General features: G+C 32.1%; 1 protein-coding gene across 1 annotated transcript in view; it reads right to left on the reverse strand.

Moving 5' to 3' along the window:
- The window catches only part of CARPA (Carbonic anhydrase-related protein A), a 54379-nt gene that overhangs the window by 20934 nt on the left and 6496 nt on the right, over nucleotides 1-26949 (reverse strand). Inside the window, exons 2-5 of the mRNA XM_088182338.1 lie at nucleotides 14927-15022; nucleotides 14814-14861; nucleotides 14482-14618; nucleotides 10122-10313 (exon numbers count right to left, since the gene is read on the reverse strand). Of these exons, the coding sequence (XP_088038464.1) occupies nucleotides 10122-10313; nucleotides 14482-14618; nucleotides 14814-14861; nucleotides 14927-14972 (423 nt within the window). The 5' untranslated portion in view covers nucleotides 14973-15022. The remainder of the gene's footprint in view (nucleotides 1-10121; nucleotides 10314-14481; nucleotides 14619-14813; nucleotides 14862-14926; nucleotides 15023-26949) is intronic.

Here is a 26949-nt window from a genome sequence, read left to right on the forward strand (position 1 = left end):
TTTATCTTATCGGGCTCTCGACTCCGTAGAGCGCGGGTCTTTGTCACGTTACACCGACAAATTGCTGGGACTTTCTTCCCTTTGCTCTTTTTCCGACGAGGCCCATCTGTCGCCCTTTGACTCGTTCCGCTCTTCGCCTCGCGACTTTTCGGCGGTCAATAAAATAATCGCAGCCCGCTTAAATTTAGCCCAGTCCGTTGTTATTTTTATCGCGTCGCTCTCGTTATCTGCGCGTTTCGAATTTATCTCCTCGCTCCCGGGATAATTAGTGCGGCTAATGGACGGTGCACTATCGAGATGAAGAAATTCAAAACGGAAAACAAAGCGAGAATTTATTTAGACTTTATGTTGCGGTTTTCGACCCTCGCTATCTGGGAATTAATTCTGATATTTTTTACCGCAATCTTGACGAAGTGCGCAGATAAATAACTTCTCGTAAATAGTCGAAACGGAAAGTAGTTAATTACTTTTTAGTGCTATTTAAAAACGCGACTATGTAACGCTGCTATCCAAAATTCCTCCGTGCACTAATGAGATCGTAGAAAGCGCTAACCAGACGTTTTATTTAAGTGTCGCTTAGAAAGTTCCACTTCTTGAAAGTCATGGAATGCACGATTTAAGTTTGTTGATAATACATATAACTGTACCCGCTAATTGACAATGATGCATTTCTTTGAATTTAATTAAATTAAGATGTCTCAGATTCAACGGTACTATTTAAGAAAATTAGTTTGCGTAAGCAAAATCTGGAATTGCAACGTTATTATATTTTTTAACAAAAAAATATATCAGCTCAGCAGAAAATTTAGGAATATGTCAACTTATAACAAAACATTGATAATTGACTACTATACATATATTGCCCCATTTTAATAATTGTGCAACAATATTATATTTGCATAATAAATTAGATAAAACGATGTTTACAAAATAGTACTTTTAAATAAAAATAAATTTACAAGTAATTATTTTAAATTAATATAATTTTAATGCATATAAGATCCCTTACGAGCTTAAGTAACTCATCATTACTATTTGTATTTATACGTAAGTAAATAAATAATTTTCCCAAATTTATAATAGAGCAAACGTTTCAAGATATCGTAAATAAAAAAATGTAATAATATATTATAATAAATAAAAATTAAATTAAATCAAAATACAATAGAATAAATAACTAAAAATATATTAAAATATAATATTTTTTATACGCAAATTGATTTAAAATAAAATATTAATTAAACGAATGCGTTGAAACGTCATAAACCAGACTACTATTTTAAACCGATTATTACACGTAATAGTTTTGAGGATTTTCAATCTTTAAACTTAAGGCCGAATTGTACCGTACTTTTATTATTTTATAATCCATAATTCTACAAATTTCTCTCGTTTAGGCAAGTCATATTCTTGCACTACACTCTCTGGAAGTTGGCCAAGGTTGGCCAAGGACGGAGAATATAGTGGGTTACTTCGGTTGAGTTCGGTTCTGCCCGCTCTAAAATCTCTCGGAAGTTGTACGAGGTTACCAAGAACGGGAGGTAAAGTGGAGGTAATTCAGTCGACTTGGCCAGCTTTGAACGCTTCCGAACATTGTCAGCAAACGGACTGAAGTCAAAAAAACCGAAGTCGGAGCTGCTCTTTCGAGCGCGAGCGGTGATATACTTCCCCTTTGGCTCTCTCGCGTGTTGAGTGACGACAGTGAGAAATATAATGATATGTTTCTTTGCAAACTGAGGTAGAACGAGTAGCTCGGAGCAATTTCAGTATGCGCGTAGGCGTCCTATGGTCAACACGCATGTCGAGCGCTGCATAGTAGTCACGTGGTCAAGTTATCGGGAACTTCAACAGACTCTTACTGACATCTTTGAATATTTTAAGGCACCAAAAACGGTTAATTATATTTTTGATAGTATATTATTTTAACAGATATCGTTATTATATTTTTTTCATATAAAATTAAATATTTAAAAAATAATTAGTGGTACTTGATTTTGTTAAAAAAATCTTTTCGAATATCGTTATATATTTTTCTAGATCGGTTTATATAAATGTCACACCATAAAGAATTCTTATTTAGAATCGATGGCGACAGATTCTAGGATAGTCACAGATGTAGTGTTCGTATTCTGAAGTATCATTTTTATGCCTTATGGCATTTTGCAAAAGCCGACAAAGATTTTGCATAAATCGAATATTTACGACCAAAAAGTTTTCACTGATATTGTATTGGTGAGTGCCCACACAAACTTTTATAATTATCAGCAGCGTAATTTTATTATTATGACAATTTAAAAATTGCGATTATTTGGCACATTTTCGATCGCGCGCAAATATGCCAGCTTTACGTGACAGAAGCCGCCGTCCGGACGTCATTCACTACCGCCGTCCGGATGGCATATGAAATTTGCGGCAGTGTGGTCTCGGCCGACTTCAGTTGTAACTTCGGTTCGGACATTTTCCAGAGAGTGTAGTTCAGGCATTATAGTGCAATAAAGGTAATTCCTTCATTAAAAATTTTTGACGAAAATATATTTATATTTCATGTAAATTATCCATTCATTATAAGGATTATGATATTACGTTTTAAATTTGTATTTATTGATATTTTTAAATAGTAAAATATAATTTCTAATATTGACTGGAAATATTATTATTCCCTGTCATAGTTTTTATTTTAATATTATTTTTTAATTATAAAAGAATATGTTACTTTTCTAGTTTTTATAGAAAGTTCATCATTACTAAGAAAAAATATTTTTTACTATAATAAAAATTTAGTTTATAATATTAAATATATTTAATAACCTCAATATGTAGAATTAAATAATTTCATAATTTTAATAAATTATTGAGAAATCCATAAGCTTTTTGAACATAAGAAGTACTAGTTTTAATTTCTTGTTTAATTCAATCTAGTTTTTTGATAATAAATGTTGCGTTCTATATTTATTTTATTTTGCTACTATTATTAAAGAACAAATTAAATTCGTCAACTGCCACTATTATTATAGGACAGAAGGAGTAGTATATATTTAAAACTTCTACAAATGTTGATATATACAAATTGAAGACACAGAATTGTCCAGGGGATCAACTGTCACTGAACCGATATCAAAAACCTACATAAATGACCAAAAATTGTAGAAAAAATATTTTATTTGACTCCGTTAAAAAAATCTTAAACCTTTGACTTATTTCTTTGATATATGAAAATAATTATTATATACTTTTGAAAAATATTAATCATGAGGACGAGGCGTGAAATATTATGAGCAAGATTTCAATTAAAAAAAGTATCAAATCAGTATATATTGTAGATAATAAATTATTAATAAGGATTACCTCATTTTCGATTCGAAACAAATTGAATAGACGAAATGGGCATTGGCTCAAAAAGTGTAAACGAATTAAGTAAAATACTGGAATTCATTGTACGGAAAGCGAGTATAAATGAATATTAGATTATTTTTAAGGGTGGAAAAAAATCGCTCAATCTGCAGCCATTACGCGAAACGAGGGTTAACCGTCTCGAAAATTAATCGCGCCCGATAGATAATTAATAAAAAAGGTTCTAGTTAACACGCCCCGCATGACGCTGCGAATTTTCCTGAAAAAACTTTCCGGTCCGCCCCGATCGAAACGCACTAACAAAATACTTTAATTAGCGGGGCAATTTATCAAAAACGCTACAAAAGTTTACATTGTTAATTAGCGGGTAATTTCGGAAGCCACTCGTCGAACGGCGACAAACCGAAACTCGAGATTTCTCAACTTTCACCCTCGCGATGAAATATGCGCGAGACGCGCCCCAAATTAATAATAAAGGGCGGCGATTAATTGGGCGCCAATTAGGCGGTTCCTTCCGATCTGTCGCGAGGGGTACCTTCGATTCGGATCGCTTTACTCTTTATTATTTTTTTTGGGCGAATATGGATCGAATTGCGGCCGTTTGATTCCCGATATTCTCCTTCGAACGGAGCCGGCAATATAAATATCGGGTTCGGCGAGAAGAACTCAACTCGAATTTGCTCATAGCTAGTGGATAACTCCAGTTTTGTAACAGAATAGGTCATTACGTCGACGCAGCTCGGAGGTCAGTTGCTTGCTTTTTAATTAACTTTAGTGCACATTTGTTATCTTTACAATTACGATATTAAAAATTTTATTTGCTAATTTGCGGATTGCATACCAACATTTTTTAATGTTTATTCTTGAGCTCGCCGTAGAAAATACAGTATCATAACTTGTCTAAAATATTTCTAATATATAAACTCTTCTTCTATAAACTCAAAGAGGTTTTAAATAAAGATAGATCAACTGTCCCTATCTACAGATACCATGCTACCCGTTTTCATTTATGCGACCCTGGCGATTTATATCGAGGACACGCGACCTATCCATATCGTGAGATAATGAAATTATGAACGTGAAATAGCTCCCGGCAGATCTGGATCAGTGTTCTTCAAATTAGCGATTTTGTCAGGGAGCCGCGAAATATTACGGTATTAGACAACAAAATACTAATACGTGTCTATAGTTTTAACCTAACAATTAATTAATGCACATCGACAATTAACTAATGCACATATACATAGTAGCTATCTGCACTTGAAACACATTTTTTGTGACTGTATTAGAATAAAGCTATGAATAAGTCGAATATCGTGAATTGAATTGGTTGCGCACGCGCACTCGTACAGTCGCCCGTCATCAACCGTTCATGTGGTTGACGTTTTGAATCTGTCTATTTCTCCGGCCTTTCGGTCTTCGTGTCTCACAGTGGGAACGGCCGGTTTTCCATGCCAATAGCTGGGCAGATGTGAAATCTTATTTTTCAAGTGAAATAAAAAAAAATGTAGAATTTTTGAATAACAAAAAATAAGATTTTGTTATTGGATTGAAGAGTTACATAGAGAAAGAAATCACAATATTTTATTATATTTGAAACAATTTACACGATCGTTTTAAAGATGTTGGTAATTTAAAATTTATGCCACTTTTAAACGTGATTAAATTTTTTTCTCCAAATTCTCCCATTTTTGGATTGCCCTATTTTAAATGGTCTAGGCCAGCGGTTTTTGCTAAAATTTAAATACGAACTGGTGCTAATGACCTACTCAAAAAAATTCGTCAGCGAAAATTTATATAGAGACAAAAAAAATATGGGACACCTATTAGCAGTGGATCAAAACCCTCCGGGGCACGGGACGTTTCGAGGGGATATTCTACTGGGGGATCGAGGATGAATATCGCCCCAAGCATTTTCGTGAAAATCGGATCACTTACAAACAAGGGTAGGAGAATTTTCAACTCGCGGACAGTAAATACAGTTAAATTTTATTTATATAAAACATTGTATGTATATTTCGATGGAAATACTATTTAAAATTATAATATATTTTTAATACAATTATCTAAAGCACATTAAAAACTATTAAAATATTCAAAAATACACTAATTTTTAGACTAAACTTGAATACAATTTTAAACGCCATAAATTGAAAATTTTAAGTCTTAGGTTCCTTGCTTGGAGATAAATTATGTAGTTTTGTGCTAATAAATAAAAATAATTAATTTATGAGCTTTTACTTTGTAAAACTAATATTTTATTTTTTAATTCCTATAGTAAGCTAAAAGATTGTGAATTTAATTTGAACCTAATTTTAAACTGTATATTTTCTATATTTTTATATAGATAAATGACTATTGCTAATATCTCTATTTATATATGTTGTATAATTATTTTTGTGAACAGAATAACCACTGTAGTGCTGCACCGAATTTTAAAACTTTTTTAAACATTACCTCTATTAATTTCTTGACTAACTTCGTTAGCTAGTCCGATCTAAAAAAGTCGGAAATCTTTAGAGAAAATGGTTGCAGTCTTTGTTAGAATTAGTTGAAACTGTTGTTTCTGTCTCATTAAATGGCGGCTTAGTTAATATTTTTATTATTTTTGTAATAAATTAGTATTTTATTTAAATAAAATACAAAAAAAAATGCTTCATTACATTATAATTTGTTTACGAACAAGTTTTTTAAATGATTGAAAACTTTGTTTTTAACAATATACTGCGTAAAAATATTTTTTATATATGGCCATTATACTTTGAGATATTTAAAATCAGAAGTACAGATTATGTGTATATATATAAATATGTCATATCTAGAACGCAAGTTTTATTCTGATATAACCGATATTTCGTTGAATCTCGAATAAAATATCTACAAAGTTGCTATGCTCAATAAGATTTAAAATATGTAGGAATGAGGCACTACACGAAGAATGCTTTATCAGTGGCGTAGCTATCGTGGGGCAGAGGGAGCGGGCCGCCCCGAGCGGCACTTGCTTGGGGGCGGCATATTCGCGATGGGATCGTCCAGTGTGGTTCTTAACCCTGAATGCACTAAAACATATATATAAATCCACAAATAACAAGAGCTTAATAATAACCAATTTATTATTTTAAGAAATGCTGATTTTATGATCCTGCAAAAATATATATGGGGGGGGGGGCAATTTTAAGGATCACCCTGGGCGGCACATACCCTAGTTACGCCACTGTGCTTTATCATTGTAAATAAGGAATGTTACGCTAAATAAATCTGCCCATTGTTCATTTTATTAAATCCAACTGATTGCATTAAAAATCTACGTATATCAATTCGGAATTGTTCGTAATAACAACTTTACAGCAAATTCTCACAAAGATTCAGCCGACTCAAAATCGCAACCCAGCAGACTATTTGCTAGCTAGTCGATGGAGATAATGAAGTAGACAGTGTATTTGCAAAGAAAATTATCTGGACAGAAGAGAATCTTCGAATCTCTCGTGAATCACTCACGAGAGACCGATGCATCTTCGGCTTATGGCTTAGGTTAACACAAATGGAAGACATGCGGTTTTATCAGAATAGCGTGACCTGCCACACTGGGCAAGAAGCGATTGATTTATTAGGAGTTTATTTCTTTGTTTATTTTTTAATCTCAATTCTATGCATATAATCCTCAAATAATTTCCGACCTTATAACAGAGATGTAACAAAAACGTCAGCGACAAATCAAGGACATAATTAATTAGCATTTGTCTCACATAAATCTCAATGATCATTTTTAACCATAATAAAAGTTGTCAAGACCGAGTTTTATGCATGAGAGTTATGTCTAAGAAAATAGATTAACGGCCAAAAGCCATCGAGCGTGTGGCTGTATTTAATTCGATTTTATTTGTCGATTTCACTCTGATTTTTGCTTTTATTTTTTTTTCTATATAATATAAAAGTTTTAAAAAGCGTTCAAATGATCTCGAACTTATTGTCTTTGCAGATCAATCTGGATTAATTATGGAAGTAGGCTGCTAACAATCGTTTATATTTCAGCATAGAAAAATATATATATTATCTGGATGAGAAATATGATGTATTGATACAAAAAAGAATCTACAATAGAATTATATTGCTCCATTTTATTTATGTCGAATAATATTATATATGCCTAATAAATTAAATACGATGATGATGAAAAAAAATACAAAATATGACAAAAAGAGCAGTTTTAAATAATAAAAGATTTACTAATTGTAGAAGTATGATTGAAAGATTGGAGTGGTTGGATATTCAAAAATTGTCAAGATAAATGTTTCAGTAGTTATATATAAATAAGTTAGAAAATAATAGCAATAAATAAATGGTTAGATTTTAAATCAACATCAGATCTCAGTAAAGAAATTATTAACAACCAAGTCATAATTATAATATTTAGAGACAATACATATCAAATGGTTGTGATAAAAATAGCATACGATCACAATAAATATATAAAATGATCAGAATTGAAATATTAAATGGTCATAATTATTCAAGGTCAGAATAATTATCAAATGGTCAGGATAAAAATATAGGACGATCAGAACAAAAAAACTGTAATTACATTTGTAAATATAAATTATTTATTTTATAAATATTTTATAACATACCTCGCTCACGCCAAAACTGTAAAATATGTTACAAACGAGCGAGCATTTTTCAGAATTTGAACACCCCATGAACTTAACGAATTTGCAACGAATCTATTTGATTTGATATAAGACGCGAACATATTCAGAGTGACGAAAGAGAGGGAATAACGACAGAGCGGCGTCAGAGAGCACGCTTGGCGTGATGCGTTGACATCTGACAATGTTGCGAGCCCTACCAAACAAGTTGCCCATAAAAAACCTTGATAATGATAATGAACTGCCGACATGCGAATGACAAATCGATCAGTTGTACCAATATTTAGCGTTACAGCAATAACAAAACTATGGAGCTTTGATTATATTTGTTTAATGTATAAACAATCAGTTTTATTAACTGATTAAGTTATTAAAGAAAGGAAATAAATAGTGGCTAATTGAACCGCATAAAAAGCTTACGCTTTATTTGAATAAGAGGGATTTCATACGCGTCTTTAGTCCGTAGTAACCTTGAAAGATTATTGGGCAAAATTTGGTTTAGATATGCTTCATTCGATTCACACTTATTGTAAGTCAAATTATTGTTATAATATGTTTTAATATAGATACTGAGCGTTTCTACTGCGACGGCGACGGCACGATTTTATTGATTTTGACGTAGATTTTTGATATCTTAAAAGCGGTATTTGTTTTTCGCTCTCCTATTGAACAAAATTTGGTTTGAATATATTTTGAGCGATACATAAAATTAGTTTCAGAACTTTTAGCCTTGGGTTTCGGAACACTTTGTAACCTGTCAGGCGTAAGCCCTATGCGTTACAAAGCGGTAAATCTATACTAACTGAGTAAGTCAATCAGATATAATGAGCACAAGTATTAACCACCGGACCGAGTCGGTGACATCTATATTAATAATTATGTGTAATATAATTTATAACCAATAGATGTCACTGAAGCTGAGGCTGTTTTTTTTTTTTTATAAAAGCGCATTTTTTATAAATAAAACTACGAGTGCCACTGCTGTGGCTCGAACCCGCAATCTCAGAGTTACTAGTCTGGTTTCACATGGTCTATGGTAGTAATATGCTGTCAATGTACGTCGATCAGTATAGTGTCAGCTATGATGAGCTGGTCCGATTCATTTTGTATAATTTTATTTAGATTAATTATTTTTTTATTGAAATTAAAATTTAATGTTTGAGATCATTTTGCCGCATTAGATATTTTATTGAATAGAAACTGTTTTTTTTTCCGCTAACGGATAAGGCTATGTAGAAGAGAAATAACAGTATTGCATAGGAGCCGGAACGTCAAAGGAGCGAGAGGAAGATATCAAACTAGAAATAACACCATATAGTTTCAGCGGTCAAAAGCGTTAGAATCTGCGGAAGATAAAGTCGCAAAAAAACAATTAAATGGCGATTGTAAGTTAATATGGAGAGTTCGAATTGGACGTATAAAATAAGTAAGACTTTTGTATAAATAGGGCTGAAGTTTGTTTTAATTTACAAAGAGCTTCGGTCTCCTGGTATAAAATGACATCGAGAATCAAGTTACAAAACAAAAGTCGCAGTCGCGAATCGCACACGACGGAACGAAAGTTAAAGTCATAGTCAGTTTGAGGGGTAAGTAGAGACAGAATCGATTTTAGAAGTGGGCGCGGTGTGGGCTATCGCCGCGGGCGGTCAAGGCGACTGGGAGACCGCGACGACAAAATAAACAATATACGCTAGCCGTACAAAAATGGCGCAAATAAAATAAAAGGGAGGTCAATAACGTGTGTTTTTTCAATCGCGATGGTCATCGGGCGAAATACGAAGCGCTCCGTCCGCTGGGAAATAAATCGTAGGCGCGAAAGATAATTCCGGATATTAGAGTCGAGCCGAGGCGAATGCAGCCGAAGGTGGGCGCGTAGATAAAAAAGGTGTCATCCTCCAAAGTGAATAATAGCCTGCCGCGCGGCACACGCGGGCGCCGCTCGCTAGATATCGCATGAGTAAGCGCTTTCGAAGCGCTCGATAGCAGCGGGGGCGCGTAATAGAGGCGGTTGATAACTTAGGCAAATTAAGCCGCGAGCGAAAGCCTTTCGCCCCAAAATACAATCGAGTTAATTGCGGGCGACGCAATTAGCGATAGCGCTGCATCCGCGTTGCACATACGCACCTCTCCGGGAAACGCGTAGCCCTGGATGTGGTGCTCGGAGCCCACGTGGTTCTCCGTGCCGTAATGGATGTAGATCTCCTCGAACTGGTACCGGTACGCTAACGGTCCTCCCGAGATGTTCACGTGCTGCTTCGAGTCCTTATCCACCCTGAACACCAGCGATTGTCCGGTGTTGTGCAGGATACCGCTAACCTGAGAACCAATCGGACGTCAAAATTAAGCACATGAGAATGGGTCCAAAATATTTTCACAAATGATTGAGAACAAGAGAAGCTGTTTTGCTACGATAAAAACGTCATTTGGGGGTAGAGTACGCTCGGGATAAAAATTCCGGTATGTTATTGTGTGCGTGAACTGTGTGGCTCAAAACAACTTCGCTCAGAATATTTATTTTTTTATTTTAAAAGAAAATATATGTTTATTTAACATACATACATCTGAGCTAAGTTGGAAATTTTAACGGACAATTAAAAATATATTATATAATCGAAGAAACCAGACATTGATGTCATTCATTAAATATTTGCAAAATTCAAAATCTTTCACTAGTCAAAAAAATAATGAAGTCTTTAGCTATTCTTCAAATGGGGAAAGAAATTATTCGCAGATTGTGTAATGACTCGACGACTCTATTAAATCATTAGAATCCATTGAATAAATAAAAAAATTATCATTGGCGCAACGATAAGAATAATAACATTTTTAAGCCTTACAGAGAATAGTGTAAAAAAATCAACAACGTACGGATTAATGGAAAAATAATTAAAATATTTCGATCCACGGGTAAGAGAACGAATAACTTACAATGTATATTTGAAGCCTTGATATCAATTAACCCAGATATGCCCAAGAAATTTTGTTCTCCTAAAATTTCATTTATAAATAAAAAACAGTGGCACGAGTTTAGTGACCAACCCATGGGACAGTGAGCATATCTGGGTTAAACCAATATCAACACAAAATTATTTAAAATAAACCACTAGAGAAGATCGAACTTCTGTGCCACACTGCACTTTTATGACGAATACCAGCGTTGACGAATCAGCGACTGTCCTTAAAAGAGAAAGCGAGACAGCGAAGTACACGCAACATCGCTTCTCCCTCTCATATACATGTACACGCACACAGTAACAAACCGGCATCCTTATCCCGAGCGTACTCTAGCATGTGAAAGAATCTCCCCCTTCCTTTGAATATAACTACAAAAATGCGCAGCATTTAATGAATTACTATGAATCTTAATGACATTGAAATATTTAAAAAATCGATTAACGACTGACCAACTTTTGCCTCTCTTCCCTGAAAAAAGTTAGAACGGCGACCCTGATTCAAAAACAGAAATACTTAAAAAAAATCTAAAAAAACGGTATTGAATCTATCCCGAAAATATTTTTTTATATGCCATTTTAGTAAAGTCATATTAGAATACATTTTAAAAATATGATAGCTATCCTAACCGATATTAATATGAGAGTATCGATCAAAGTATATTCAAACTAAATATTGGTCAATAGGAGCGCGCAAAAACAATTATTAATTCTCAGAAGTGAAAAACTAACGCCAGAAGCAATAAAATCGTGTCGATTTAATTGCTTTTGACGTGAATTTTTGACTTCTGAGAAATGATAACTGTTTTTTGAGCTCTGCTATTAGTCGAAATTTGGTTTAGATGTGCTTCTTTCGTTTCTCATTTACATTTAAGTCGTAAAGTCAGAAAAATGCATGTCATTTAATTAAAAAATTATATATATAAAAAAACTAATTATTGTTAAAGAACTTTTATTAGGTCTAGTACAAAATATAAGCCAAGCCAACTCTCAGGATAAAATAAGCGGAAGTACAGACAGACATTGCATCTCACACATTGCTCCATAGTTAAATGGTTTTAAAAATAAAATAGCTATTCTCACCGATATAACTACGATCTTCTGATATGAGAATATTGCTCAAAATATATGTAAACCGATTTTTGGTCAATAGGAGGGCGCAAAAACAATAATCACTCCTCAGAAATCAAAAGCAATAAAATCGTATCAGCGCAGTGGATCCTAATCAGAAACCATATTGAAAAACTATGAATCTTAATTTAATCTAAATAATGAAAACTGGTTGAGCAACTTCCCCCCCCCTAAGTAAAAAGTTTAAATGACGCTCATTTACTTTTTAGCACAGAAATTGCACTTTATTGCTGTTTATTGGGTTGTTTACGCTTACATGCGACAAGTTTTTTTCTCACGGTCCATCCGTACTGAAATTAAATGCTTTCTATCTTAAGAAACAGAATTTTTGAAATATGTATTTATTGCTAATCTTTTGTTGTAACATGACACGTGTTAGCTTAATCCGTTGCAACTAAGCAAACACAATTAACAACCAATAATTAAGTAGTGAGAAATCAATTTTATATTAAAATATTTGATTTATGATTTCATGTCTTCTCGAATACATTTAGTATATATTAGTAAAAAATTCTTTAAATAATCGAAGAGAGTTGTGAATTTTCCGCATTTGGTTCGGAAAAACTTTTAGCATGAGATACAAGAAAAAAGTAAAACACATTAGAGCACTAACCTTATGACAGCAATGAACAAAATAAATATATCAAAAATTATTGGCAACGGATAATATTAAAGCTTTAAAAAAAACCAATATTTATCTTCGTGACCTGTCAGAATAGCTCAAGACAAAACAACTCGAATGAATAACTCAATAAAATTAAACTATATAATATCGCTACATTCATTTTGGCTAAAAAACACATGAAAATGATTTTCATAAAAAAAAATCTGTCGAGTCACAGCTGTTTTGTCGGAATATAATAAAAAAGAAAACGTTTGCAGGTATTTTTAACTCTATGTGACAGTAATCCGACTGAAGAGAGCGGAAAGAGTCATTATCGGGTGCAAAGTTGGATCTAAATTTAAGATAAGAACTAAATTCATCGAGGGAATGGGTTGAAAAGTTTTAAAATCTTGTAAAAGTCAAAGCTTCAGATAGATTGCGAAGAATTTTAAAGTATAATACGTAGGTATTGTCAACGCCGCGTTTCAATCACTACCTACTCGTGTATCAATTTTAAAAAGCATTTTCATTATTCGTGAAATCGAATTGAGAAATCATTTGGATAGTGTAGGCCAAATAAAAACACTCACAAGTATGTATGTATAAGAAAGGGACGAGGTTAATTTAAAGGTTAGTCTATACATAGTCAGTTGTATGTCGCCGCGCGTTGTTTTGCATGAATAGAAGCAAAATAATTGATTACTTTTTTGACATGAACGATCGTTAGTGCGGGCGTCACCAAACTACGGCCCGCGCGCCGGATCCGGCCCTCGACTATTTTGAATTAATTCAATGAATATTCCTAATAAGAAAAAAATCCGATTAGCATTAATTGACAATTTTAAGGATTATGTTAGATCAAAATATTGAAGCAAATTGTAATGATTTGATTAATGAAAAACAGTGCTTAGTATCTTCAAAAAATAACGTGTTTTAGTATTTTTTTTATATTTTTGCATAAATTTGAAATATTATATATTAAATGTTCATTTTTAAATATAAAAACTATGCGACTGTTCTTCTTATGTAAATTAGCATATGTGGCCCGTGGCACAAATCGAGTTTGACATGCCTGCTGTAAATGCTTTTAAAACGAAATAAAAAAAATCAATATAGGAAATAAAAATATAAAAGACTTTTAATTTGCCATTTAAATATAAAAATCGCGCGGCAGAAGCTTCTTTCTAAAAAAACTTCACATGAAAAAATTCATATTTGAAAAATATATATTTACTGGGGAAAATGTATTGAGACTTCACTAGTGAAAACATAACTTTACTGAAAAATACACATACACTCTAAAATGTATAAATTGCATGTAAATAAATAATGATTAGTGTATAAAAGTATATATTACTATATATAGAAAAGTTGAAATTATATAAGTTTACGAGCACCTGCTAGATAAATTATATTTTCACTTGTAAAAATATGTATCTACCAGTAAAATTTTATTCCGATATAATTATACTTAAATGGCATATTTTAAAAAGTATTTTCAAGATAGAACCGAGACTGTTTTTTTTATATTGTATTTGAGGAGTAACCCGAGAATTTTTAACTTAGAATAAGGGATGTCATTTCATCTTTGTTCAGGGAGGGAGTCAAAATGGCTATTCACTAGTAGTTTTTTAAATATTTTGATTCCGTTAAGATTCCTAGTATTTTATTAAATGACATGCATTTTTATGTTACCTGCCCCCCACAGATGTCGTCCCTGAGTTAAGAATTTCAAAGTTTTGATCCGAACGGGTTTAGTGTCTCACCCGCCATTTATTATCGAGGTCTTACTTCTCACCTTGTGCTTGTCGAAATGCAGGTTCCTCAAACCCGGGTCGAAGAGCAGCTTCTCCGGTTCGACGTTGATGGGGCTCTGGCGTCTGCCCTTGTTGCACATGTTCCACTGGGGGTTGATCAAGCCCCAGAAGCCGGGACCTGCGCAAACACACGAGTTGAGATTGAGTCACAGCGCCGATAAGGCCGTTATCGGCGACTGAGCCGTAAAGCGCGGCGTAACGACGCGCTTCGGCTTTCTTCGGGCCGTTAATCAAAGATTACGGTTTCATTAATTGAACGATAGAGGCGCGTTAGATTTTATGGGGGGGTCGCTACGTGCGGTCGTAACGTTACCTGAAATGCCGTCGTAGGTCCACCACTCCTCCCAGCTGCCGGAGATGTCTGCAACGAAGAAGGGTGCGATTAGAAAAGCAAAATACGAGTAAGTGGAGAATGAGCAGGCTCACCTCCCACGAGCAGCGCGACCACCGCGGCCGCTAGCAGGCTCCTCATGTTGCGGCCCCGCGACCGCCTCCGCCACCCATGCGCATCGTCCGGGCGACCTGGAACAGAGCGTTACCGCAGGGTTAATCGAGCGTCGCGCGGAAAACAAAGCGCACAAAAGACGGGAAATCGCGCCGAAAGGAACGGCCGGAAGTCGCGGCCCGAAGGGTTGATTAATCGCGCCTTCGCTATTTTCGCACTCAACAGGTTCCGGGAAGCGGGAAGACGCACAAAAATCGCTGATTAATTAACGAGCGCCGCTCGTCAACAGGTAGAGTCGATTTCGCCGCTAATTGCGACCCCTTTATTATTATTAGTATTATTATTATTATTATTATTGTTACCGCAGCCTAACAAACAGATGTAAGCGACCGGAGAGCGGGATATCCGTCCCGCCCAGACTTACATTAGCTAAGCTTTATTCGATAAAGATGTAGAGACCGATAATGACTTTGTTCGGCGGTAAGGGGGCGCGCCGACGAGGTACGCGGCCCGCGCGCTTTCCAGAGAGGGTAGAACGGAGGGCGCTCAGGCTTCTTCAATTTTCACGCCCGAGAGCCGCAAACATTTTTTTGCTAATTACACTAACCGACACATAATATGATGTTTAAAAAAATTGCCTTGTTTCTAAATGTACTCGATTTTATCTATCAGCTTTATTTTTGAGATATGGTTCGTTTAATTTTTATGGCATTTATTCTGCTCAAACAATAAAGTAATCGTGTTGTATATTTCTTTTGGGTAGTAAAAGTTTGTTCAATAAACATATATAAATTACCACATATATATAGAGATATGTGGATGCCGCTTTTAGGCGGTGAAGTTAAAATGGTAGGCCATGGAAGTCAGAGAGTCTTCGCTGGCATATGGAGTTGTATTATTGTCGGCTGTAATTTTTCAAATCAGCTGGGATCTGTCTGGACGATCCGTTGCTGTGATTTTGTGGCATCTGATTTATGTTTACCGACAGAGTTATTCACCATAGAAGCAAGTAAAGAACACGTCTGAATAATGCTAAGCAAATATATAATTACCTGTTTAAGTATTAATAAGAGTAGAACTACAATTAAGCACTGTATAAACTACTAAGGCCTGCTTAAAAACGCAAGAATCAGATGTAGGTATTAGAGTGAGAAATCAAGAATTAGTGCAATATTATTTATAAATGTTTAATTATTTTTAATAAAAATTTTGCGCAACCCAAAACTCAAGATAAAATACAGAAAAGGTAAAAAAATATATTACTAATTTATCTTCAAGACGAGTCAATGCAGAATTATTTCGTAATATTATATAACAGCAAATTTTACTTAAAAAAAATAATTTATTATATGTTTTAAAACAACATATTAACGTAATCAGTTCAACTATATTTTTTTTAGTAGAAATATATATTTACTATGAAAAAAAATATGGCGCTGTAACATCTATACTCCCCTTACAATATAATTTAGCTGATAGGGGGAAATATGTTGCTTTAAAAGGTATATTTAACTCAATTTACCAAATTAAATATAATATATAAATATATTAATACGTATGGCATAGTAAAAATTATATAATTTTACTAGCATCTGCCAGATAAATTATATTTTCCCTGATAAAAATATATATCTATTAGTAAAAATATATTTCGATATTATTACACTATAATACCATATTTCAAAAAATATTTTAATGATAGATTCGAGACTGTTTTATTTTGATTTTTTATAGGAGATAACCCAAGAATGTCTAGGTTTTAATCAGGCACATCGTTTTAGTTTTTTAGGAGGGGAGGGGGGGGGGAAACGTTTGTCAGTCGGTAGCCTTTTTTTAATATTTTAATTGCATTTTTCTGGCTAAATTCAAGAAGGGGGGGGCGGGTAAATGGCACCACCTGCCCCATCCATAAATTACGATCCTGCCTAAGACATATTATATGTCTTTGATCGCAAGTCTTTAACAATATCTTGTCTTTTGACTGATTCGATTTATTTTATGATACATAAAATTAAAAATATATTATTAAATATTTTTATATACGAGAATTTTATTTTAAATTTATATGGTAAAATATATAAATCTGGCATTTTTTAGAGCTGGATAGACACAACCAGAGATGATATAAAATTTATTTGGGTGCTATCTAACTACAGCTTGTGAGAACGGGAGTATTAGATAGTTTATAGAGGGTTTAGTTAATCTTTCGTTGTGACTTGACATGCTTGATAAGTCAATCAGACATATTACATACTAATAAGTAAGTATTAAGCACAAGAAATTTGTGACATTTATATTTTATTAAATATGAATTATTGTGTGTAATTTAATTTATAATCAATAGATGTCACTTTGCAGCTGGGATCGGTTTTTAATTTTCATATTTTTTTTTAAATTGCTAACGTGACTCGAACCCGTTGTCTTTGCGTTAACATTCTAGACCATACAGACTATGCTATTCCCACATTAAACTCAATAGGTTTTTCTAATGCGTCATGACAGCTATTATAAAATATGTTGTATTTAATATTTTACATACAAATATATACAAAACATACAATTCTTTAACATACATATTATTCAAGACTATAAAATGCTTAATAATACTATAATATATTATAAAAAAAATTGTAACGGGAGTAAGGATGCTCCGTGAGTAATGCGACTGTACGCTCCCATGATGATTGTATTATATATTTAATTATTCCGTATTTATAAATAAAACGTAATGACATGAATAATGTGTTATGCGTGTATTTATTGATTACTACATATAATTCGATTAATGCATTACACGTGTATATACAGATAATTTGTCAGAAAGTTTGCGCTCTAGATACCTGTGATATTTATCTTTATATATGTTTTTTCAATCAATAAAACATTTGTTTGAATTTTAATAAGGCATCAGGGATACGGCAAACGAAAGCGGCCCGCGGGCCCGAAATTGTCCTGGCCTGGGGTATTTTTCGAACGGGACGGGACAGGACGGGCGCGAGAGTGAAAACGAGGGGCTGAACGTTCGAGTGCGTGCCGAAGCAGTGTGCAATAATTAGGGAGACGAGCGAAGAAAGTGCGAGCGATGTGTGCGACCGCAATATTTCACCCCTCGTCATCTCGGGAGCCCGCTTTGCATGCGGGGCTAAATGACCCGTGCCCTTCCGCTAATAAATACGCCGCGTCTTTTATGCCGACCCGTCTCCGTATCTATCCCCTATCCTATCCGAAAAAAACATCTTATCTACCTACCGCTCTATCGGAAAACGCTTTCCCCGGATGAACTCCCGTTGCGGTCGAATCCACTAAAACCGAACCGCTTCTCTTCGAATATAAAACGCGTTTCATTCAATTAGCTCCATATTTCCACTTTCGCATTATCGGCGAACCGTGAAACGTCACTAAAGCGATATTTAACGATTTTAAAAACACGAAAGCGCTCTACACACGGGCCGGAAATGTATCGTATTGATTTTCAACAAACCGCGGCTAATTTTTACAGTGATTTAGGTTCGAATCGGACATATTTAATGCGTTGTTTGTTTTCAAAATAACGTCACTACTGGCGACTGATATTTTACTTCATATAATATTTAATTTCATAATTCTAACAATTCTTTACTAGTCATCAAAAAAATTGTCAAAGGGGAACAGTTGATATCGTCGGTATCTAAATAAATAAATTAGACTAAATATTTTATTTTTGCAATATTTTATTAAATATAATTTGAACCTTCTATTCTAAAAAACTATGAATTACTCGTAAAAATACGATTAACTGCAATGAAAAGACGAAATAATAGTTACAAAATATAATAATAAAAAAAATATGTCGGTCGACTGTCTGCGAAAAATGCGTCATAAGCAACTCGAAGAGTTTAATATTTTGCCCCGTTTTATTGCGATACTTACTTCGGCCGTAAAATTGCTTACATTTTTACAGTGGCAAAAGTCGCCTCGGCACTTGATAAGTAATTAAAAATTGACGTCGGAACAATTGAAAAGTTTGGAGCACCTGGCGGGCAGATTGTGCCAAAGTACACAGCGAACTCGACCAAGTGAGTGTCCGAAAACTAATGTGCATATCACAGTAGGAAATGCAACTCTATGGTGCAAACGTACACGTACTTTTTAATCGGCAAAGTATATTTTAACTCATGTAAAACTACCGCAAATGTGAAAATATATAGTTATTGCTTTAATATATTTGTCCGTAATATTTTAGTATAATAAGCGATTAAAGAAAATTGAGTTTTTATGACAGTTATAATTTCTTCAGAGGGAGAGAGAAAATTAAAAATAAAGCGGTGATTTATTTAAACATAAATTTCAGGAAAAAAGGTAGTACAAGTATTTTTAGATTGCTTGTTGATTTTTTTTAGACACGCCCAATGTATCATACATGTTTGATGAAACATCAGTTTTTGACCAAAATATATCAGTTCTCCCTATAAGTTATGCGCCTTTTATTACCGTGTATTTGAATATAAAAATACACACTTATATGATATTTTTAATCAAAAATATTTTTTATAGACCTTTCCCATTTTTGCTTTATACTTTTATTTCCCTTTTTGTAAATCACCCTTTGCTTTGAGAGTTAAAATACTTCCAGTGCATTTTTAACTTCGCGATGTCCAATCGCTTTCAATCAAAATATTTTTTGTAGAAATTTGATTTTTACGGAATAATACATATGTAACTTGTCTTGATTTTATATGCATAATTACCGTAACATTATTTTTCTATATTTAAAGATCTTGCCAATATTATCTAGAAAATTGGTACATTCGAGTTTAATTGAAAAAATTATGCATAATAGTTATCCATGATAGATATTTGCCCAAATTAACTGTTTTTAAAAGCTTAGGCTCAAAACTTGCACGGGCTTACAAAAAGATTTTTTTGCCGTAAAGTTTACAAGAACCACTATATGCTCTAAGTCGAGTCCTTTTTTTAACCCTCACAGAAATTTTAATAAACAATTTAAAGTAAATACATAAAATAAACAAGTGTTAAATAAAATAAATTAATGATTAACTTAAGTAGTTTTATCAAAGTAGAACAATATTATAACTTTTAGTCCTAGAGGGGGGAAATATCGGCCAACTATACCTATGCAAAAAATACCATTAAGCGCAAATTAAAAATTAAATTACATGTTTGATATGTTTGTATATTATGCGCGATGTGTTAAGATAAAATAAACACATTTGCTTAATATGAGGCTGGTCTAAGAGCACATAAGAGGTCCCATTATTTATTTTATGCGCCGTCGCTACCTGCCCGACATTTTTTATGATAAGGATGACTGGCGAAGTGAAAACAAAAGCAAGTATTGCATACACGAACTTTAACTTATTATTTTTATCCAAATAGTATATGGAATATACTTCACTAAACATAGTTGTTTATTATTTGCAATAACTAAGTCTTAATAATTATATTTAAATAAAAAACGTACGAATCAGGCGCGGCACACAAATAGCACGTCGAAAATTTACCGTGTTATTCTAAGGTCCACTGTACTGATACCATTAGTTTAATTTAAAAATAAGATAACTACAATTATTTTGAGAAGCTGTGTGAATTTATGCATGTGAGTTTTTTTGTATTTTTCAAGTGTTAAAGTTAAGTGCTTATAGATATACATATATCCTAATTTTTTTTATAATTACTATTCATTTTTATATAAAAAAAGTATAAAAACTATCATATTCTATATACTGTTATTATATTACAGTGAATGTATAATTTATTTCTACTGGCGTTTTAATTAAATTATATATATTGGAATACATTTTCATCGGTAGATATATATTTCTACTAGTGAAATCATAATTTATTTTACATATGCAAGGATAATTATATACTACTTTAAACTGTTATTTAAAATACGTGTACTGTAGCATCTGCGGAGTTAGTAAATGCAGTTTGATTGATGTTGATTATTTTAATAATAAAGCAATTGTTTGAAACATTTAAATTTTTATTAGATTGTGTCAGGGTTTGAACAGCAATTAGACTTTGGGCAACTGTAAATTTATAGAAGTTAGAATGAAAATTCTCTAGCATCAATAAATTATGTTTTTGCTAGTAGAAATAATCCTACAATAAAGTGTGTCTCGCAAAAGACGTTTAGATGCTAAATCTGCATCGAAATAAAATATTAAAAAAATAGTTTTCTGCTTTAAAAGCTAGTATGTATATTTTTAATAAGTAAAAACAAGTGTGTTATTTTTGTCAACTATCGGTAATAACTTATATATTGCGACTAGCTACCCAACTACTACAGTATAAGATAACATGTACACTCAGTGTACATCAAAGAAAATATAAATATGATTCTCAATTATTCGTGGATTTAACTATTCGAATATTGAACAAAAAAAAGAATAAGTACTCGAATATATTCGTGTTTAATTAAAAAAAATAGTATTATTTATGTTAATCCACACCATATGTTAAAATGGGTCTAATTAATTGTTTATAGATTTAAAATTTATTTTTTATAGCGCTCTTTCTATTTAATATCGGTCTAAGGGTCGCAATGGCGAAAGTTCCGAAATATTTTTATTAAAATATCACTTTGTTATTTTCAATTTGGAATATCCTTTTTCAGACTAAACATGACGTAAAATTATCACTTCGCTTCTGACTTGGAATAAATGAGAGCTTAGATAAACTCGCATTAAGTGGAAATATGACTGAGATGATTTTCAGAAGCCGCTCTTAATTTTAATCATCCATATTGTTCCAGATAAGCGGTCATCTGAATCATAAGAGTTTAACCCGATCTCCAAGATGACTTGAAGATTAGGGAAAATAAATACGTATATGTACATTTATTATTACACAAATCGTAAAATTGATTTTAAAGTAATTCATTCATAAAAACATGTACTAATAAAAATAAATTCATGCACCGCCAGTTACCGCACTATATTAATAATAATAATAATAATCCCCGCAAGATTAAAATTACAATATGCGACTTGTTAAATTATTAAACTATCATTAATCGCCTGTCCTAACTATTACGATTCCTCCCTTATTTTATGCTACCGCTCATTTTACTCCAAAATAATCGAATTGAAAAAATTAAAAGCAGTGTTAATATTCATAAATATATCTTGATGCGTATTTCAAGTATATATATATATTAAATAATGTTGCCACACAAAAATAATAAAATATTTGGCGTTATTTCTTTAATTGTCAATATAATAAAATATAGAACAAGACTTAAATAAAATGTAATTTTATTATTTATTTATAGGATAATAAAAGCTACAAGAATAATTGTTCATTGGTGTGTATATAATTTTTTAATTATGGATTCTTACGTTATTTACAAGGCACACAGCGCAAAATTATGATTTTTTGCGAAACAGTTGCCGTTAGGCTTAGATGTAGCTCGAACGGCAGAGAGCACAATTCAACAAAAAAAAAATATGTTCTTACTAATCATGTGAGTTCTGCGTGTATTTTTTTGTGCACTGACTCTCGAGAAAAAATTGAGTGTAATGTATATTTATTTAATATGGTAGTAGGCGGCTTACTCGACGGTTAAGTGTAGGGTTTTTATATTTTTTATACAATATATACACAAATGTATATTGGTTAATGTTAAGATATTTTTTATACAAACATAATTATTTTATTAACTTGTAGTATTTAATAAATTAATTTACTTGTACGAATAAATATTTGAAATATACATCATACAGAATTATTAGTTTAACATTAAAGTTTATACATCGATCGTCGATAAAACAATATTACCGCTAAACAAATTTTAGTTTACATTTCATAGTTTCCGGACCTAAAACGAAATCGTATTATAACAAGTCTCAATCTGAATATTGTCAGTAGATAAGCGAATGGCGTGTTTTTGTTAGCATATAACGAGGAATTAAAAAGTAGGCATAAAAACGGGAAAATAAAAACGCGCGTAGTACGCGAGCTGAGATTTAACGGCGAGATAATCTGGTTTAGAAGTAGCAGTAGTCGAATTTAAAAAAGTCGCCTTTATTCACACGGAAAATGAAATCTGGTCGGTTAAATTAACAAACGAGCGAGCGTATGACAATCGTCAAAAAATCCCCACGCAGTACAAGGCTTTTACGAGCGCCGTACGATTTCCATACAAAGTGAGGATTCGTTTGATGGGATAATTTGCGGCCCGAGCCGACTTAGCGGCATTATCCTCGTATTTACCCTGGGCAATCAGGGAAGTGGGCAAAACCTGATTGAGACATAATCAACCGCACGCCGTTCCACCATTCATTCGCTCTTATCGTTATTAAAACAACGATGATGACGATTTGCTCTTCGACGCTCTAACAATAACGATATAAACATTTCAATAGAGGCAAATGAGGATACAGAGAAGCAAACGAGCTTTAATAAACCTGCATCGAGTTATTTAAAGGATTCGAGCGAATATAACGTAAAAGCTTATAGAAGCTGTAGAAGCGCAGCTTCCCTTATTATATAATATTTTACAAAATAACTTTTTTAATCCTGGAATTTGCTATAAGATAATATTAATAAGCACATTTTGGTCAAAAAAATCGAAAGTGAACAAACGTCACTACATAAAATAAGAGGTTTAGATATAACATATATATAACAAATCGCTAAAGAATATTATACATAAAGAGTTCATCCTAATATGCGTCTTTTGATATTGGTCTCGTCATCAATTGTTCAATAAAAATGATCCACTGACGCAGGTTTGTTGCGTTACATTTAGGATTCTGACTCAAATATTCGATTTTATTTGCAGACTTTTTAACTATAAATTGATCAAATATTAGTTTATACTATCTCGAATGAAATTCGAAAAAAATCTTAGAATGAAACAATTTGTCAACTTAAGCAAAATAGGTAGTCGATTTTTCTTTCAATATACCTGAGTGACTAGTGACGCTTTATGCGCCTTTATTTTGTTTATAAAAAATTGTCTTTTTATCTACTATATTTATGCACCATTTAGTAATATTTGATAAAAAAAACAGAAGCAAATTATGTACTTAGAAAGCGTTAAAAGCGGCATTATTTATATTTGCCGAAAATCACTTCCATATTCACTGTAAATTTGCTTTTGACATAATCAGAAATACGTTCCTGATCAAAAAATATATGTAATTTGCACAGAATATTTTATGCATCTTTTATGAGATTAAAAAAACGCTTATAAAAGAAATTAAAATAATTATTGTTAACCTATAATTATTTTTTAAACAAGCAATTAAATGATTTTTGCACTAATCGGGTTAATAAATTAATATCAGTAAAAACCGAGAAATAAATAACGAATATATTTTTCTCCTTACTCCATTTTTTGAACAATGTTAAAATAGTTATAAACTAAGAATAATTGAGAATGTTATTTATATTTCCTTTGATGTACACTGAGTGTACATGTCATCTTATACTGTTCATATTTTGGGTAGTGGTCAGCGTTACATTTACATATTGAGCTAGCTAGTCGCAATATATAAGTAATTACCGAAAGGTGACAAAAACAAATATCCTTTCAACAAAGTCAAGTATCAATTTACAAATATTGCCAGGTATATCTATTATTTGGCATGAAAGTAAATACGAATAATATATTTGTTTGTTTCCAGTATTATAATATTTGTTATACGTTTGGACTTTAAATGATTTGTATGAATCACCGAAGCGCATAATTTTTTTGAACAGTGTTTTGTCAACTTTTAAAGTAAGCATGTTTTATTTATAATAATTTAATTTAATAAACTACAATACAAAAACAATAAAATTTTATAAATTAAATTAACTTAGATGTTATTATTAGTTTTTTGCTATAAAGAGTAGATTTTATGTACCATTTTCTAAATTCAGTAATTTTACAATGTTTTTTTGTCTATATATTGCTTTAACAATATATGAAAAAAAATTTAATGACTTTTTTCATCATTGACTACAAAAATATATAAATAAGTCTCAGTCTCTATATATTTCGCCATAACATTTTTAGCATCATCTGGAGATTTTTATTTTTATTTTTATATACACTTTTTTGCATCACACAGATAGTTTAAAATTTTGCACTTTCACTCATTAATTGGTATTTATGTCAAAAACACTAGTAAAATTGAAAACTATTACTCTTTCTGCTTCGCGGATAGGAGTGTAAAAAATGTATATAAAAATAAAAATAAAATTTTTCTGATGATGCCGAAAATATTTTGGCAAAATATATCGAGATCGAGACTCTAAGTAAAAACACGATCTAAATCACATAATAATAATAATTTAATTTTTTTAATATATATATATATATATATATATATATATATATATATATATATATATATATATATATATATATATATATATATATTTATAAATATATATATTTATATTTATATTTATATATATATATATATATATATATATATATATATATATATATATATATATATATATTATATGTTGGGATATATGTTGGGATTCATCGCGATTTATGCTTCATTGCAATTTTTGCTTACTTGTATTCTATATTTCGGCCGTGATTTTCGGCCATGATCACAAAATGCTTGCGACTTGAAAGTTGCAAGCATTTCGTGATCATGGCCTATATATAAATATATATATATTTATTTTTGAAATCTCGGGATTCATTGCAATTTTTGCTTACTTGTATTCTATATTTCGGCCGTGATTTTCCGGCCATGATCACGAATTATTTGCAATCGACCATGATCATGAGTTATTGCGAATATTTCGTGATCATGGCCGGAAAATCACCACCGAAATATAGAATACAAGTAAGCATAAATCACGATGAATCCCGATAATTAAAAAAAAATATAATATATATGTACGTATATACATACATAAATCGGATTTTGGCTATTAAACGGTTAAAACATTTTATTTATATTTTCTTTCTATTGTGGTTATATTGCAAATATTGATAATAAATAAATAAAAAAATGTAGTAAAATAACTTATTTAATCAGTAAGGCGTTGGACTGAAAAAATAGTGTGAAAAAAATGAATTTATAATGAAAAAAATAGAAAAATAAAATTGGCACTAACTGCATATGGAAATCTAGTATTAAAAGTTAAAAATATGTCATCAAATCCCAGTGTTATATCCTGATAATGACCTCTACATTGTTTAATTTTATGATTGTATCTTAATTATATATAAATTATTATCCCGTTGTAACGCATTGGACTTTATGTCGTTACAAATAAAACATTTAATTTTTGAATATAATTAAAATGTAAAGTTCAAAATCTGCTAATGGGTTGCAACGTTATATTCTAATTAATTACAAAAAGTTTTTTAAAACCAATTTTAAGCAATCGTGTTATATCATATTTTATTTTTGCGGCTGGCAAAATTTTTGTATACCGTGTTATATAAAAAGTATTTTCTTTAAAATTATATATATTTTCCTCTTGTTAGTAGTGTTACAAGTTTATTTTCAAGAAAGCTCGATGCTGATTTTTAAATTTATTTTGCAACTTCCTGAACTAAATTTTTGAAAGTTCAAAGCTACATGCGAAAATAATTCGTATCGACGTGAAAATTAGAGGAAAACGCAAAGAAACGTCCGTTCGAGCTGCGCGTTTTAATTAGGAAACGTAGCGACGTCAGGTTGAATATTTAATTATATCGTTTCTAGTAACGCAGTGTTTCCTGGACAATAATGAATATTGTGCAAGAAATGTTTGTAACGAAATATTGGAGAGTAACGATTATTTAATTTGAATTTTTTATAGGGGAAAAGTTATGAAAAACCCCTTTGCGACATTAAGTCAGGGTAATGATAGAGGGTAGCGGCGGAACGGTCTAGCACACGGTTAATAACGCCACTTATTAGCTTTTTATTAATATTGTGAAGAGGAAACACACACACACACAAACACACACACGTACACATTTGTATAAACAGTCTTTCGACTGTCGATAAACGCTCCCGACTAAGATCACCGATAACCGTTTTTAACGCCGCTC

Source organism: Plectrocnemia conspersa, unplaced genomic scaffold (genome assembly GCF_051122295.1).
Source record: "Plectrocnemia conspersa isolate PC_06_02 unplaced genomic scaffold, ASM5112229v1 ptg000003l, whole genome shotgun sequence".
In the NCBI taxonomy this organism is placed as follows: domain Eukaryota; kingdom Metazoa; phylum Arthropoda; class Insecta; order Trichoptera; family Polycentropodidae; genus Plectrocnemia; species Plectrocnemia conspersa.